Source organism: Crocodylus porosus, unplaced genomic scaffold (genome assembly GCF_001723895.1).
Source record: "Crocodylus porosus isolate Cpor-Errol unplaced genomic scaffold, CroPor_comp1, whole genome shotgun sequence".
Taxonomy (NCBI): domain Eukaryota; kingdom Metazoa; phylum Chordata; order Crocodylia; family Crocodylidae; genus Crocodylus; species Crocodylus porosus.
The window spans coordinates 34,871,970-34,890,646 of record NW_017728915.1 but is presented as its reverse complement, the minus strand read 5'-3'; the positions used below and the strand labels follow the sequence as shown (position 1 = coordinate 34,890,646).

Below are 18,677 nucleotides of genomic sequence, written 5' to 3'. Positions count from 1 at the left end.
TTTGATTTCTGTTATAGCTGCAAGAATGAGAAGACCATCACTGAAATTCATGAGGCTGCTTTACAGCAAAACCAACAGCAAATCAGAACCAGGGAAAGGGTATCCACCCTAGGTCTAAATTCCTTTGACTTTCAAATCAGTGGGGGCAGTATTGGGGTCTGAAATCAGGCAGTGCTTTCTTTCCCCCCTAACAGTTAGGGAGCGCAATGGAAGACTAAGATTCTCTAATTCTGTACTAGGAACACTTGTAAATGAAATTCTCCTTCTTGGTACCGACTCATTCTTCCCCTTGACACAATGCCAGTACAAGACATAAGCACACATACTTTAGTGCATTTCCAACAAACTTAAGGGTTAAGCACATGGAAAGTCATCAGGAGGATGATGCTTCAATGAGCAGAGTCCTGATAGCGCAAGCACATCTCCCTCAAGGGCACATTTTAAAGCATTCCATGGCAGACTAATGACTTCTCATACTTACACAAGCATATCCTTATTCCCCCTGTGTATCATCTGCACAGATCAACAAGGGAGCCTACTCTGCACAAGTCTGATCTCAAGACACTTAAAAAATAAATAAATAAATAAAAAAGGCTGTCAGATACTGCTGTGGGTAGAGGAACTCTATAGAGGCACAGGATGCCAAAATACAGTCATGGGGATTCCCTCTTTCCTGACCAAAGTGATGACTATCCTGTGCAATACCTGGTACAGAGAACCACATTACATAGATTTCAGATTCTTTAGGATTGTAAGAATTAGAAAAGTGGTCATCAGCAGACAATTCCACTGGTTGAAATAAGGTCACCAAATTATTTCCTAGTCAAGGACACTCTTGAGGACTGGAGCACTTGCGACCTATGTATTCCGAGTTAGTTAGATATCCCATGAGAAGCATCTATCAGAAATGGACTTTTTTCTGTCTTCACTCCAATATTCTTCATCAGCGCTTTTTCAGGGCTGCAACAAAACTATCAGAAATAATATTACCAATATAATCCTCCCTCCCCTCCACTGCCCAAGTAGAAGGCCAAGTGTGTTGCTAGTTAATCATTTCCAGGAGACAAAGACTGGTAGTTCAGTCCTTCTTATAGAAAGAGGAAGGGATACTAAGAGAAAAGGTGTAAAGATATAATGGATATCATCAGTATGTCTATATCTAAGTATAGATATAGACATACTGATCACACACACATATATATGCCCTTCAGATAGATATATGAGATATATTGATGTGTACACGCACACGCATATATTAGGGCTGTGTGACGCTTTAGAAGCCGATTTGATTCAGAGGAGATTCGGCCAGATTCAGCAGCTGAATCTCCAAATCTGAATTGAATCGGGAGACTCATTAATCTCTCCCAATCAAATTGGAAGCCTCCAAATTGATTCAGGGAGATTCAGCCATAGACTGTACAGGCAGGAACTAGGCAGTACCAGTAGGAGCAGGTGGGGGAGCTAATGAGCCCCAGCTTGAGCTGGCAGCCCCGAGAGAAGCCGTGGCGGGCTGGGGGATCGAACCGGGAACTGAGGGAATGAACACGGGCTTCTCCCCAACTCCTGGTTCAACTCCCCCGTTCAAGCCTATGGGCCTACTCCTATAAGGTGCTGAGAATTTTGGCCCATAAATCCAATTAAGCAAAACGCTTAAGTTCTTACTTCAAATAAAGTATGTGAATAATTTAATTGATTTGGGCTGGAATGCTCTGTACCTTGGAGCCCCAATTGCCATTTGAGGGAATCAGTGGCTATACTGGTCATAAACTGAATAGTTCTGTTTTTTCCTTTGCCCCTTTAAAATCATCCAGAGGTTACAAAAGGAAATGAAAGAAAAGCAACACCAGCCAAAGAAAAAAAGGACAGCCTACAAATCGGGAAATCTAAAGAATTCTCCAGCTGTATTAACTCAGATATATTTTAGATGTTGATTTTTTTAAATTTCTGTTGTCCTTTTACAATATGGTCCTTAACGTGTTACAATAAGCAATAAATAAAGGCCACAGAATATAGAGAATATTCTGCATCTTGAGCAATTGAATATTCTTGATGTTGAGCATTTGAGATTACAACCTTAACACTGTATTAAAGTTGGGTTTTTGCTTATTCTCCCCACTGATTTGGTAGCTCCATTCACTGTCACGAGAGGAGAAAAAAAGATCAGTATCTAAAGGCTCTTACAGTTGAGTAACTAGGGCAGCATGCTCTGAAAGGAAAGAATTACTCTTGCTTATATTAATCTGGTGTGGTGTCAGATACTGCAGAAGTCAGGCAAGATGAAATGCAGACTTGAACTCTGGACTTTTTTAGTATTAGTGATTTTGTTTGACCTGCGACAAACTGTAAATAAAGATAATATCAGAAAGGATATTTCTTAGTTCACACAGACTTCTAAGTACATGCCTGAGTGCCTGCAGCTACAATCCTTCTACAGTTCTTTAAAAAAGAAACATAGAGGAAATAACCTACCCCAACATTTTAGCTGGAATTTCCAAAGGGGATCTAAGTGAAGTAGCCAACCAACTTTCATTGACGCTTAATGGAAGGTGGCATCTCACTCTTTCAGTCCGCTTTGGAAATCCCTGTTTAAACTATCAGCAAATAGCTCACACAAAGGAGCATCTGACTCATCTTGACATCCAAAATGTTGTAATCCCTAGTCCATGCCAACTCTGTCAGGAGAATCAGCGAGTTCTCCTTCTGCATCCACAGATTGTGTCATCTCCTCGCAGAACAAAGATCTGGGAGCAGAAGCCGTGGTGCATGGCATTGTTCCCTCACATTTGGTTTTCATTTGCAGTGGGTGGGTGAGTAATTAAGGAAAATTCCAGAGTAGCTTTCACTAAATATAGAGGCTTCCACTGAATAAAATTAATTTGCAGTCGTGATTAGACTTTTACCACCATTCAGAATGAAAAAGGAGAGCCTGAACATATTTTCAGTAGAGAGTCTCATAGTGGTATGGCAAGGGACTGAATCAGACAGGTCAACAAGCATTAAAATGTTCTATCTTCCACCTACCCATTGTCGGTGTTTACAGGAAGATCCATTCATGTTACCTTATAAATATTAGACTTTGCAAAGATTGAGGCGCACACAGTTCTAGTAGTCACAGCATGTCCCTCAACTTAGGTGCAGTCCTGTTTAACTTTAGACTGCCTACCCCAGGAAGGAGTTAAAAAATGAACGGGTAAGGCATTAAGCATTTTCCTAAAGTCAATGTCAAGACTTTGGGGATACCTAAGAGTTGCTCAATACATGGAATGAGGCATGCCATGAAGAAGGAATTCTGAAAGCATGGAAATGCTAAGAAATGGTCAGCAGGAAACAGGGTGGGAGGTAGGAGATGAGAGGGAGGGAAGGGTCCTGAATTCTTTGTTAACTGTCTCCATTCACTTCCGAGTCACAAAACCTACTTTTACTTCTGAGATGACTGCCTGATGTGTTTTTGAAGGCAAATAATCCATAACACATGGTTGTAGGAGCGGTGCCTGCCTTTCACCCAACAGGTTAGTGTTCAGAGCTATTCAACAAGGAGGTGGAGACTAGGACTCTAGACCCTCCTCTCCTTGAGTGGGTTTAAACCCAGAGCTCGCACTAACCACACTCATCCCTAGTGTTTTAGGGCTGAGTTTATTGCTGACAGCGCGAATTGGCCATGGGGTTTTATCCACCTCACAGCTGGGGTCACTCCAGAGTTGTATATAGGGTTCTTGAGCTTTCAGTTAGCACACTGAATCATGAAGGGGAGTAGATAGAAGTGTTGGGTGCAAGTGGCTGTTCAAGTCAATTGTGAACACGGGGATAGATATGGATTCCACACTGGAGGTACAAAATGGATTTGGACACTTAAGGGTCACTTAGGGTGTTGATGCCATGCAAATTTGTATCATCCCTTGGACTTAGGCATCCAGCTCTTGCCTAAGTCCTAGTTATGCGCAGACTGAGGCAACTTGAATCTGGTCCTCTGCATCACCCTTTTCCAGTTCTATGTGCCATAAAGCTAAATGCTCCTCCTAGAAGCACACAAAACTCTTTATGGACCTACTGGCTGCCTTAGGGTGTGTGTAGACAAAATGGTGGCCCTAAATTGAAGCGGTAGGTTTTTTTAAAACACTGCTTCAATTTAGGACCCTTTAAAACCCCCATGTTGTGCACACATCTGAACTTACCTGCCTCTCTGGCAGCGGGGAAGGGAGCATGAGCTGCCGGCAGGCAGAGCGGTCCCTGGGCTGTGGGGGGCCTGGTGCTTCCCTCCATGGCAGTGGCAGCTCCACCCCCAGGAATTTTAGTTTGCTGCACTCAAGTCATTTAAGGTGCATTACACTGCTGAATTTCCTACAATAGCTGGAATTAATGCACAGTACACCACCGAGGCATGCAAACACCGACACCATTAACGCGGTGCAAAAGCATTTAGCCCGCTTTCAAGTGTCATGTACACATGCCCTTAGGTATGCTGAAGCCACCCTGATGTAACTGGGAGCAGGTGTCTGACCATACTTCCTAGGCTTTTCCTGTCATCCAGATTTTGTACTCTAAACATCCCGGCAAGAGGAAGTTCATCTTACCCAGCAGATAGCCTGTCTGAGAGCTGCAGATTGGCTGCAGAAAAAGAAGCCGCTCAATCCATCCTTCAGATCACAGAGGTTATTGAGATTGATGCACAGAAGCCTCCTCTTGCCCAGCAGCTGGTATGGCCATATTCCTCCTCTCAAAGAAAGACTGAAAGACCCATGAAGTACAGATCTCCCGAGACGAAATTCCTGACCTCCATATGCCCAGCTGCAGGAAGTGCATGTCTCAGCACAGCTTTCCCAGTTCCTAGTGCCTCCTGATTTAGCCAAGCCATGACAAACCCTGTGTCCTGTGCACTAGTAGGGAATAGAACAGCAGTCAACTAGCAGGTTTATGCTGTAAATCTGCCACTTGAACTCTTGGTGAGATTATTCTTGCCACTTGATATATATTTTTTAAAACCACCATTTCTCTTGTTAGATTTTACTATTTGCCCAGCCCTGCAGCTAATATTTCATGCAATTTTTAATAAAGAAACTGTAACCAACAGAGACAGTGCCCCAGTTACTGGCCCCTACTCAAGAGACTATGGACAGCTGCGATCTTGCTAAGAGCAGCTCTTTGTCAGTGCCTCGCAGATGACTGGGGCTTATCTTTCTCCAATACATCAGTGTCAGAGAAACTCATGAGTTACTTGCACAGGTGACATGCCTAGAGAAGCAGTGAACTGTCTGCCACAAACGTAAGTCCTGCCAAAAAGCCAGCCTTAGCTCATGAGCAAGTTAATGTCCACTGCTGCAGCTTAAGCAAATGGGTAGCTTGAAAATTAACCCCATTGCTCTGGTGACACCACTCCAAGAAAGTGAGCTCTTGTAGAAGCTCTAATTGTCACAAGATGACATTTGGTGCTATGCCACTTGCTCAGTATCTTGCTGTTTGTGATAGATGGAACTAATGCGTTAACAAAACTAAAGAACAGAGACAGCTGATGACATGGTATGAAGCTCTTACTCTGAACTAAGAGAAAAACCTAAGTACTTTTCTTTTCTTCCTTGTATATCACAGAGGCATAATGAGCAAAAGAGATGGCTGCCTGGGTGAACGAAAAGAGAAAGAGGGGTTGTTTAAACCCTGCCCCTCAGGCACTTTGCTCAGAGGTCTAGGGAGGCAATTCCCTCCACTTGGGATCAACTGCCTTGAACTTCCTCCTAAACATGCCTATGGCTTGCATGAAATGACCTCCTAAGGTCACTTCCAGCCCTATTTTCTGTTATTCAAAGCCATTGCTTTCAAAGAAGAAAGCAGGGTTCGCTCTAAAAACACAGCTGGAGGTAAAGGAGGAGTTTGTGCTACGGCAGTCCTGGTAATACTCATTTAGTAGATATAGCAGTCAGCCAAGAAATGGGAGACATTGGTTCAATCTTTCATCTGTCTGATGGATTTGTACCTCCATCTCCCACCTCTTAGGAGCATGCCTAACCATGACCAGGCTAATGGATATTTGAGCCAGGACAATCTTACCCTTTCTGTTGAAGCTGTGCCATTGTACCAAAGATAATTCAAGACTCACTGGAGCAAAGCAGGAGCACAAGAAGGTGCGTGGCTCTGCAGCTTTGTGGTTAAGGCACTCCCATAACAGCAGACTGATCTGCGTTCTAGTCCCCGTGTCTAGGTTTTACACTGGAAAAAAAAAATCACTGGATTAATGACAGAAGCAATTTTGGGATCTGTCCCAGGTGAGCCAGAGTCATGTTTCTCTTTGTGCTTTCCACTGGCACCTGAAATCCTGCACGCTTTGAGTGCATTACTTTAAGCCTCGTGAATGTAGACTAGGATTGGCACTAAGATGCTCCCCACTCCCCACAGCCATATGGAAAAACCAGTTTAATTAACTTGGGCTCGGGGAAGGAGCAGGTGGTATCAGGGAGGAGGGCTGGTGGCTCAATGGAGAGGGGGTGTTCGCAGGACTTGGGGCTGATGCACCCATGGGGGAGGCTGGCCCAGTCAGTGGCAAATTGAGGGGCTCAAAATAGCCTGGTCAGGGTTGGATGGGGGTTGGGAACATCATAGCCTTGGGGATGAGGCGAGAGGCCCCATGGCTGTGCTGAGAACGTGTACAAGCATTCACGAGATCAGCTTAACTCTTTCTTAGACTGGGTTAACCTGATCTCAGTCTAAGTAAGTTCACCTACTTGGGCCAACTAACTTAGTTTTGGCTTGCCATTCTGGGGGTAATTTAAGTCCTCTACATGTATGGGCTGTATGGTTGGGCATTTAGATCAACCTCACCCTGGTTAGATTGATTGAAACGTAACACGCCCCCATACCCGTTGCTGCTTATAGAACTTTTTAAAGAAAGTGGCGGTCCTTTCTCCAGAGCCCAATCCTGTCAGAGCGTGTTCTGCAAGTTTGAAAAATGTCTCCCAGATCAAGCCAGTCATGGAGAATTTCTAGTTTCTAGATCCTGTTCTGCTTGGGCTTAAGCTTAACATTGCTCACCGTTGTCAAGACTGGGGCATTTGTACAGATGTACTCCTCTAGGCACCTTAGGAAATTCAGAAAGCAAGCGCTTATGGAATTTAAATGCCTTCAAGGTGAAGTGACAGCTGGGCAGTTGGGAGTGGGGGGGCAGTTTTGGATTTTGTGCCCAACTTCTATCTAAATCCGACATTACAAGCCTACATCCTGTTTTCAGATTGTGTCCTTAATTCCTAAAGAGACCTCTCTCTTATTTTCCCTGCCCTGGCAGTACCAGATTGATCAGCAGGTAGAAAGCAAATGAATCAGGCCCTCAAAAGAGGTCTATTTCAGCATCACCATCACATGCAGAAACATAGAAGGGCTCTTGTTAAAGCAGGAAACTCCCCCTGGCTTTTGAGAATTTTGTTTTATTTTCAGGCCTCAGCAAGTTTTGCAGCAAGGCAGTGGATTTTTTTTTTGTTTTACACTAGCTCAGTGATAACTCGTGGAATTCATTCTGCAAGTAGCATGTTAAGAAAGATGAGGCCTGATTCTCCGCTGCCTCGAATGCCTGTGTAGCCATTTACAGCTGTGCAACATGACCATCAGTTGGGGACGAAACGCCACTTCCTGCCTGAGCGAGTGGAGAACAATGATTTTACTCCTTCTTTCCATAGGGTTAGGAACTACAAAAAATAAGACTTAACACAGTCAGCAGCTAGATGCTGAGAAACAGACAGTGTGTCCTGGGTTGGTGATGGGACTGCAACGAAGCCGTTTGCTCTGCCCATATCCTAATACACCCCTGTCCCTGTTGTCAGTATACATTTATACCAAATGCCAATTGCTCCAGCATCCTGGATCACTCCATTCACTGTGACCACATCTCCCAATGCCAGCTCCGGGAGGGTACAAGCATCCCCCAAGACAGGGGTCATAGTAGTCAACAACAATTTTCTATGTCATCCAATGATTTCTTTTAGTGGCTCCATGCTGGAGCAGTTACGTGCAAATCATGCTACAGACTAAAATCTGGGTGTAGCATTTGCAGAACTTTCTAATTTAAAAATAGGTAAGTATATACACTCATCTGTTGGATATTGCTCAGCTGTTATAGTCTTACATGGTGTTATTATCTTTTTTCAGGAAATCCATTCAGAAATTGAATATGTTTTATGATATTGATATTGTATGCTTTGTCCAGAAACAGCAAGTGTCCTTGAGATGAAACAGCTGATTATGAGGCTCCTGGTGTGTTATATAGTTCATCTATCAAAGATTTTAATGGAAAAGAAAATTCACTCCCTACTAATGTCAGTCTCTTTTTTAAAAACGCACTGTGTCGAGGAAATTACCTGTTGAAGTCCCTGAAACTAAAAAAAAAAAAAAAAAAAAAAAAAAGAAGATAATAATAACATAATGAATGGTTTGGAAGAGTTTTGCCAGCATGTGTTTATTCAAATTAGACATTTTTTGCCTTTTTTTATGCAGAATTTCTGCAGCATTCTGGTGATGGGAACCCTTATTGTTCTGCAGCTGAATGATACTACTGATGTTTTGACATATCAGGCTTACTTTTCTACACCTCACAGAATGCTTTGTATTATTATTATAATATGAGCATGGGCTAATGAGCTTTCTCACTAGAAGCACAATGGCAAACAGACTGAGATTTCTGGGGGAACATGGTAAAGTAGCTTCCTTTGCATTGCTTATTGTAGAGCTTATTGTAAGCTCTAACTTTAGAAAGCCCTTGTGTACATGCTAAACTTGGAGTATGCGTCTCTTGAACGACTGGTGCCTCCCAAGACTGGGGCGGCGGGGGCACCATGACGGCGAGTGGTGAATGGGAACTGCCCACTGCTGCTGGTGGCAGTGTTGAGTGACAACTGCCCGCAGCCACATTGACAGCAAAGGGGGAGCAGGTGTGGGTGATGGCCACTCACAGAAGCCAGTGGCAGCTTCCACAGTGACCAATCTCGGGGGGGGCATGTGCCCCCCCATTTGTTGCCTATGCTATGTCTCTCCCACCATACATTAATTGCCTTTGTAACTAGACTTCCCCCACTCCCAATCACCTTTTTATCTGATATATAGCATTGTGTCCAACTATTATGATTTTTGCAATCAGTTACATTTTAGAATTTTTTTAAAATCAGCAAAAACCAATTAAGCAGGACTCTGTGCAGAACTGTGAACCCTTCTGCCCCAATTCTAAATGTAGTATTTGGGCTTTAATATATATAACGGAAAGAGAGTATGAACTTATTTGGGCTTTCAAATTTTTTAAAACCAGGTTTAACTTCTGTTTTTATACAATGTGATATTTCCATTAACAGGAACTAATACATATTGTAACAACAGCATTACTATAATATATAATGGTATATTCTTCTTCTTCTTGCAGCTTTTACAGCAACTTCTACATGAGAAATTTACAGTTATTAGATTAAATATCACCCAAGTAGGGGTGATCAGAAAATGGTTTTCCCATCACAGGAAAAAAATTTGATAATTTCCCCCTCAATCAAGACAAAAAAAATAAAAATTGCAAACAGTGCCCAATTGTGTGACAAATTAACTCTCATTACTTGAGGGTTCAAATGAAAGTGCTCCCAAGTGGAGTGCCTTCATTAACTTCTGTCGGATTGGGGCTGGGCTCATGTAACTCAGCCCTGTCCCAGTGCTGTCTGCACGATGGGAGGAGGGAGAAGGGAGGGAGAGGGAGCTCGGGCTGGGGTTTGCCCAGCATATGCTGGACATGGGGTAGGTGGCTTGGGGGCCCTGACAGATCCAGAACCACAATCTAGATCCTCAAAATCCTACTCTTTGATTTAAATACTAGAAAATACTAAATCAAGAATCTTATATAAAAATAATATAACTAAGTGATGTATGAAAAGAGGTATTATAATTGCTGCCAACGTATCTGAGGATATAATCATCAAGAATAATGTGGAATTCTTTAAGAAGGTCAAACTAGACTAAGTGCTAAGAAAGTTTCCTGAAACTAGAGAGCTAGTAGATTGAGGAAAAATATTTCAAGAAGAATGATGGTAGGTCTATCTCTTGAGATATTTAAAAATACCAGGAAACCCATAATGCAAGAAACATGCCCAGTATTAGCTAAGGGAATTAAGTGAATGCTCTGTGGAGATCTTTTGACTATTATAAACGAATGGAGACTTACAGAGGTACCACTATATTGCCTTAGGAAATAAGCTCCAGCTACTCTATTTACTACCTTGTATATGAAAAAGGTTGCATAAGAGTATTTGATAGACAAGACAAAACGAGACAATTATTCTAATTCAGAGGCAATATACTTCAAGATGTTGTAGGTTTTTCCTACAACCACTGTAAATATGAATATTTCGTATAATATGGAGATCAAATGTGAACTACATTTGCCAAAAAGATTAATATCTTTTCATTAAAAATGAGAGTGCACTGTTGGTTCAACATTTGCATTTAGATCGAGTAAGTAATAAGTGTATTGACTGCTTAAAGATGCATGGTGCCAAAAAAGCGGAAGAACAACAAGGAGGATAGCGTCCACTTGCAGAAGTGGACAATAAAATAAGGGAAATGCTTTTATTTTGTGTTCTTGCCTTCAGAATGTCAAAGTCCTATCTACAAAGAACAAAACGATTCCCTGTCAGAACCAGCGCTGGTTGAACACGACAAAAAACCACCTCTGTGAATATCCATCCAAATGCTCGTTCTTTCCAAGTATACGTCTGTGACTTGGGATATGAGACTATGCAGGGTGGGCTGGTGTTTACACAAATTCTTGGCACATAGTCGTTCCCTGCAAGAACATGCATTGACACATGCAAAGGCAACCGTATTCATTAGCCGTTATTCATCATCCCATGTTTATGCAATTTTAGGCATCCAACATTTTGTGACATGGTGACTGATCACGGAGTCAATATAAACAGCAACTCAGCAAGCAAACACCACCCCAGATTTATGCTCGCTTGTGGTATACATCCTTCAGCTCCCACGTAGCAGGTACAAAGTGAGGGACTGGGGTGAAGTAACACAGATCAGATGCAGCTTCCATAGTATTAGGTCAGTATGGCTAAAAACTTAGGTGGCATTTATGTTGTGCCTGGCTGAGGCAGCCTGGAAGGGAAACAGGGAGTGCAGGAAAAGCACCACCACTGACCGTGACCCAGTATGTCTCATGCACTTTCATGGGTACATAGAATCATAGCAGTCGGGTTGGAAGGGACCATGTAGATCTTCAAGTCCGACCCCCCGCCTGGGCGGGAGAAAAGACTGGACTCAGATGATTCCAGCCAGGTAGGCATCAAGCCTCTTCTTAAAGACCCCCAGGGGAGGAGCCAGCACCACTTCCCTTGGAAGTTGGTTCCAGATCCTAGCCGCCCTGACTGTGAAGTAGTTCTTGCGGATGTCTGATCTAAACCTCCTCTCCAACAACTTGTGTCCATTGTTCCTTGTCATGCCAGGGGGCGCGAGGGGAATCAGTGTCTCCCCTAAACCCTTCTGGTCCCCCCCTTGTGAGTTTATAGACAGTCACCAGGTCCCCCCTCAGCCTTCTCTTGTGAAGCCTGAACAGGTTTAGGTCCTGCAGTCTTTCACTGTAGGGTCTGCCCTGTAGTCCCCGGATCATGCAGGTGGCCCTCCTCTGGACCCTTTCAACGTTGTCCACATCCCTCCTGACGTGGGGTGCACAGAAGTAGATGCAGTACTCCAGCTGTGGCCTGACCACCATTGCACAGAGGGGGAGGATCACTTCCCTGGCTCTACTTGAGATGCACCTGTGGATGCAGGACAAGGTGCGGTTAGCCCTGCCAACCGTGACCTCGCATTGTCAGCCCATGTTCATCTGGGAGTCAATAATGACTCCAAGATCCCTTTCTGTACATACTGTACTTGCTTGCAGTGGAGTATGTAGTAGATCTGTCAAACTATTTTTCACACTACTCTAAATTAAGCATAGTGGCTCCTAGCAAAAAGAAAAACAAATTGCCCATCACCTACAATTAGGATTGGAGCAAACTTTCAGATGAATAGTGCTAGTGCTTGCACTAGCTTTGTCTATAACACCCTCAGACCAGACAAACTATTCTGTACCACTTGCAAAATAGCATAGCTGGAAATAGATGAAAAATTATTAGTTTTATGTCAAGAGTTTAAAAGAAACCTGAGTCCCTAGGAATGCAGCTGCCTTTTCCACTATGCACATATGAAACATTATTTCTCACTCACTGCAGCAATGTGTCATGCTGAAACAGCCTTTTCTTTTCCCCCAAAATACAAAACTTCAGACAATTTACACAAGATCAGAATCTTGCTTTTTTTTTTTTTTTTACAGGTGAAACACGTTGCTGTGTTCTATTTTGGGTCATTTACACCGTGCGCTTTTGGTACAGGGTGTCTTTCTGCTCTGAATCTATGAATCAAAATGAATTCTCCAATGGATGTTTGGGGAAATAATTTGCCCCCTAGCACTCTTCAATCTTCATCTCCGACATATTCAAGGATGCTTAACTCCCTCAAGAAAAAAAATGCACATAAATCTTCAATAATATGTCCTTACATGCCTTCTTAAAATGAAAATGGATATTCTTCTGTAAATTATTGGAGTTTTGCTGCAAACTCTAAGGAGCATGCCAGTTTTGGAAGCCAGCTTGAATCTTAAAAATACATAAATAAAACACGTGCTGATAGACTTGAGCCACAATCATCCTGAAAGTTGCTAAACCATTCTTCTAAAGTCCCTCTCCAGAAAATGATGAGAGTTGAAAGTGCTCAGTGGGTTGCCAGATGAGCTTAATGCAAAATACACATTGTACTTTTTTTCTGACAGCTGAAAAATATCTTTTCCCATTTATTACTTTTGCATATGGAGGTGTACTATGGAAACAGGTCTACACTGAGACCTTCAGTCCAGATGCCCCTACTTCCTGGGCTAGAACTCCCCTGAAGTTCATACATATTCACTGAGAAACAGCGTTAAACAAATTAACTAAGAGCACAATCCATTAGGGCTCTGTGAAGCAGCTAGTATTTGCTCCGGATTTGAATTCAGCCGATTTGGGGAACAGTGATTCGATTCAGTGATTTGAATCACTGTCCCAATTTGATTCCCGCCATGGTCCCCAACCCCCAGCCCCTTTTCCCCCACCCAAGTACTTACCAGCGGGAAGATGGCTGCAGCTCCCTGCTGCAGCCACTGGGGACTTCCTGAACCATCAAAGCTCTCTGAATATTTTCTGAAGATTTGGAGAGCTTTGAATTGATTCAGACCTTTAAATTGGTCCCCTGAATTGATTCAGATTCGGGGATTTGGCCACTGAATTGGGCCGAATCTCCTCCAAATCGAATCACCACCCAAAGCTAAGCTCAGCTCTACAATCCGTCTCGTACTGAAGTCCAAGTAGAAAAGTCCAATCAGCTTTCAAGGGAATTAGGCTTGACCCTCAAACACAAACCAGCAATACTGTTCGATACTATAATGATATCACTCTTGCACTGTCAAGACTGAACGTGAAATTACGTACAGCCTGGAGCTCTGGAAAAAGAACATTAGTATAGGACACCGAAGCTCAGAGCAGCATCAAACCTCTTACCTCCAGATACCAAAGAATAGGAGCACTGCAATTTCTGGACACTTGACAACAAAAGAGAGGTTGATTATTGTAAATGCACAAAATCTTCCTGTTAACTGATTCACGGAGTAGCTCTGGAATCACCTCCAGGAGAGAAGAATACTTGGCTTTCCTTTTGGCCTTCCTTCATTCACAATCCCAGTTAATGGAAAGTCTCAAAACTGCCTGATTTTTAATGACAGCTTTCTAAAAGTTTTAGAACATTACCTGAACTAGCCTGCATTTAGAGCAGAGCGTGCACGGACAACAAAAAAAAAACACTCTTTTCTGGGTTGAGCTGGTAGCTGATCAGAAATATTTAAAAAAAACAAACAAACACTTAAGTGCCCCTTTTAAAACTTTCTTTCTATTTTTTGGAGTAATTACCAGCCAACAGGATTTATTAATATTTATCTCCTTGAAATGCATATTAACATAATAATTTGCCCTTCCATTGTGAGTCTATCATTCACCCAGATACGTTTACTCAGCTATAAAGCTGAGCTCTCCACCCTGCTTGACTTTGTTTCATTTTAGGGTGAATACCTGGATCTTGAATCTCTGCCTAGGAACAAGAATTCCCAGTGATGTCTCACAGCAGCTCCTCTTAAAATGTAGAAGCATGAAAAAATAATATGGGTTACTGCTTATGTTCAAAAGGGAAATCAAAAACTGCCAGATGCCTTGTACCTCTACATCTCCATATCCCCCCTTGGGCAATATCCTCAGCTTCCTGTTCTCTATGATACACAAACATGAAAGAAACTAAACTTAAAATAAAAAATTAGCAATTTACATTCTGTCAATTTAGCTTAAGTCAACTGGAAGGCTTCCCATAAGCATATACATCTAAGCAATGGCTAAAATTAATAAAAGAGCTGGAAAACATGGAGTAACTTTGATCAGTGCTTTAACACAGTTGCTTTAAAACAGTTTATATCAACTTCCAGAGAATACACATTTGAATAATGAGAACTAGCCTTTTTTTTTTTTTTTTGACTCCCGCCTCAGCCTTCTCATATTTTTACCTTAAATTCAACTACTGTTTCCTCAGTTGCTTTCTGGGACTAACACGTTTTTCAACACACAAACACACACAGAGCAACTGAGAATATTCCCTATTGATTGGTAATTGTGCTTTGTGTTTCAGATGAGGAAATATGCAATTAAAAAAAACAAGAAAAGAGAAGGATGCATATCAACTCTCTGTTGGACTTCTTGTAACTAAAGCTTTGGCACAGCAGCTAGGTTGTGTTTTCAGGTTAGGTTTCTAAGAAACAATTGGCTCCTTTGTGTTATTTCATAGTTCTCCTGAAATGTGGGGGGTTTTCAACCTTGGGACATCACATACCAGTTTCAACAGGAAGCTTCCTTGCAGGGTCTCCCCCTGCAAATTCTGAGTGCATCTCCAGCTCTGAGCAACTCACCTGCAAACCCTATCCCTCAGCACCCATATTTTTTGGAAAGGGCAACTGACCCCCAAAATCGTCATAGGGACTGCTTTGCAGCCACTATGTTCCCTGTATGCAGGGAGCTCACTCATTGGCCACCTTCAAAACTTCTCTCAGAACATTTTTTTTTTGCCGTTGTGCCCATAACAGTCTTAAAGGGAGTTGGGTTACCAGTGGGTTGAGACCTCTGACCATTCTGCTAACCCAAGACTGCCTTCTCCTCCCCAGCCATCGGCCTGTTTCTATCTCTTTGTTTTGTCCCTTGGAAACATGGGCTATCTTTTTGTGCTCTGTTTGTAACATCGAGTTCAAAGGTGCCCTGATCTATAATAATGGCTCATACAAAATACAGCAATACAAGTAAGCAATACAAAAACCACTGCAACTTATATCAACTAGGGAGTGAAAAACAGGACTGACTCTTATCCACTACTTCACCAGCATCCTAGAAGGTTCTTCCTGGGAGAAAGTGGCATGGAAATACCTTGGCATTAAGCAGGAAAGAGGATTTGGACTGAAAAAAACCAAGAGTGCCTTGGCTGTAATGCTCCAAAGGGATAGAAATTTCTTTTACTGTGATTTGGCTTTGTAAGCAGGAAAAATATATGGGCATAGCCCTGGCTCATTCAAAATTATTCATGTAATGGTAACCGTCAGAGACCACCGACCTTCAGGAAAGAAGGCTACAGAAGATTGATCAGCCTATGTCCTGAATATTCAATGTTATGTCGAAACCTGAATACAGATAACTGTTAACTTTGTGTTGAAGTTAATATGTACTATTCAAGTTTGAATAATGAAACGCAGATAACACTATTACAGCATGAAAGTTTTGTATCGGTCCCACTTGCTTATTAAAACAGTCACTATATACAGCAACGACAAAAATCTCCACTGCGATTGTATTATGATACCTTCCAGACAAAGATATCGAATCAAATATCATTAGGAAATCACAGGGAGTTCAAACCCTGCCACCGGATATGGTGAGCAGCAGAAATCTCGTTTGATCTTGAACAGATTTCTTGTATGTAAATAGCATTATTATTTCACGTATCACCAGTGACCTTAGGAACATACCAGGCAAGGAAGGATTGTTCATTTCTTCCATCGATTTTCCAATTTCCAGTAAATTGTTTTTATCTTGGGGTTGTTTACCCACTAGCAATAAAAATGCCTAAATGGACTTCAGAAAATGGTGGAAAGGTTGGGAACCTGAGGCCCTCTGCTTATAGAGGGAAGCTGATACTTATCTATTAGCTTTTGCTTCTGTTAATAATGGACCACAGCGTTAAAAATGGATTGAGTAGAACTACTCTGAATGTCACTCGATATAGTTGTTGGAGGAATTTGAGCTTTCAAAATGTTAAAGGACAGCAACAAAAGTCCAAAAATAATGTATCCTAATTGCTCACCTTATCCTTATGAAACAAAACCAAACAGCCCATCTGGCCCTTTCAAATTACTTTTCTATGGCAGGAAGAGGTGGCATTTGGTTTTTGATGATAGGAATTAAGTATTCCTTCATGAAATTCATCCAGCAAGATAGGACGGCTTTTAAAAAGGCCATCCCATCTCTCCCCCCCGCCATAATTTCATAAAAGACCGGATAAGAAAAAATAACGCATGGATAACTTAGAGCTTTAAATTCTAAATGCTGGTGTATTTTTGTGAATTGTTTTGTCCTTTATTATGCAAGAGGAAATTCTACCACATCCAAAAGCAACATCTACAATTGCTGGACTGCCTGATGCACACATGATGAGAATGGTATCTAAACCCTAATGCATAAGTCAGAAAAGTGATATGTAATATCAAACTTCATTGAGCAAATTTCCACATCAGTAAATTTTTCGATAATGTCAACTTCCATTAATGCAACAGAAACGTATCATAAAAATGGATGCTCATGTGCTTCGTTGATGACGGAAGAATGGATGGACAAGGCATACGCTTTGAAATGATAAAGCGTTCACTTACCTCACGGTCCAACAACGTAGGTGAAACCACTGTCACAATGTCTCCTTTCTCTGGATCAATGTAGAACATATTTGGAGAAGGCTTGTCGGGGGTCTGTTTAAGGATATTATACCTCAATAGAGCATTATCTGTGGAAGGGTCATCAGCATCGAAGGCTGTCATGCGCATCACGATAGTTCCTAAAAAAGGAGGGGGACAAACATAATATAATAGGGTTAATCACATCAATGATGTGACACCTCTATTTCCATATGTGAGAACTGCTGGCTGTAAGCCAGCATCAGCTCAGGGAAACCAACAAGATTTTTATCTGGTATTTAGCATGTCCATTTTTCTTCCTGTTACCGCTTGTGTTGTGAGACTGGCAACAGAAGTTGTGCATCTCTGCCCTACAAAAGGCAAATGTATCTCGTCCAAACTATGATTTACTGCTAGTCACATCAATGGTACTTATGCAAGGAGTCCAGTAAAATAATGTGTATAGTTATGGTTTGAGTGTAAATTTAGAGGATACCATGAGCAGACAAGGTTCCTTGGGTAGATGTGATGTTTTATTAGACTAACTAAATAGTTGGAAAAATTGTTCTTTGCAAGCTTTCAGGCACGCAAGCCTTTCTTCAAGCATAGGGAAAGTTTCTTGGTGCTTCCTATGCCAAAAGAAAGGGGTTTGTGCCTGTAAGCTTGCAACGAACAATGTTTCCAACTATTTAGGTAGTCTAACACAAGATACTACATCTACCCAAAGGACCCTGTCTGCCCATGTCCTAAGACAGCTACAGCCAACAACCCAGGATACTATACCAAACATAGATGATATTGGCATACAGGTACACACTTATTTTTGCCTTAAAGGGTCATACATTTGAGGGGTTGGTTGGATGTCAGGCACCTTCTAACCAAACAGCTCCTGATAAGTAAGAAAGACTCTACTACAGTGGTAATCCTTTTTAGACTCAGAGACACCCCTTGGTAGACCCATGTACCCTTCAGAAAATGCCAGCTCTTAGTTGTCACTTGTTTTTAGATGACAGAAGAATGCTAGAGCAATCTCCCTATTGCAAAGAACTTAGAAAGACCACAACAAATCAGAATGTGTTTAAAGCTAAGGATTCCTGTTTGAAATCTCCAGATTTATCTCCTAAAAGTGCTAACATTGCTTGGCACCCTGAGGCACCCCTGAAAGGCTCTCAGGGCACCCTAGGGTGACTAACTGCTCTGCTATATAGAATTCATGTACTTTTCTAATCTCAATGTCAACATCCTAAATTTACCATATCAGCCTCATGATTAAAATACTTCTACTCCCAAATTGTCCTTAGCATGAGGAACTTGTTCTCAGTACCTGTCTACCTAGAATATACTGTTATATCCTAGCTGTGGTTCTCTAGCCTTTCTTGTGAACGCTGATAATTGCTAAGTATTATCATAAAAGCCTTCCATAGAAATAATATGCTGTGCAGTCCTTTCCCTTATGTGAAATCAGTGTAAAGTTCTACTCATTGCTACCAAATTGCACATTTACTTCACACAAAGCATTGTGGGAAACACAGGGGAAGGTAGTCAAGCACTTAAGCTGTCCAGTTATTCAACCCAGGTCTTCAAAGTTTCTGGACCCATGTTACTTAGTGAATCAATTCAATTTGGT

The 18,677-nt window shown here is 41.9% G+C and overlaps 1 protein-coding gene across 1 annotated transcript in view; it reads right to left on the bottom strand.

Moving 5' to 3' along the window:
• The window catches only part of CDH13 (cadherin 13), a 758,015-nt gene that overhangs the window by 208,026 nt on the left and 531,312 nt on the right, over positions 1–18,677 (bottom strand). The window contains exon 7 of the mRNA XM_019535944.1: positions 17,033–17,211. Within this exon, the coding sequence (XP_019391489.1) occupies positions 17,033–17,211 (179 nt within the window). The remainder of the gene's footprint in view (positions 1–17,032; positions 17,212–18,677) is intronic.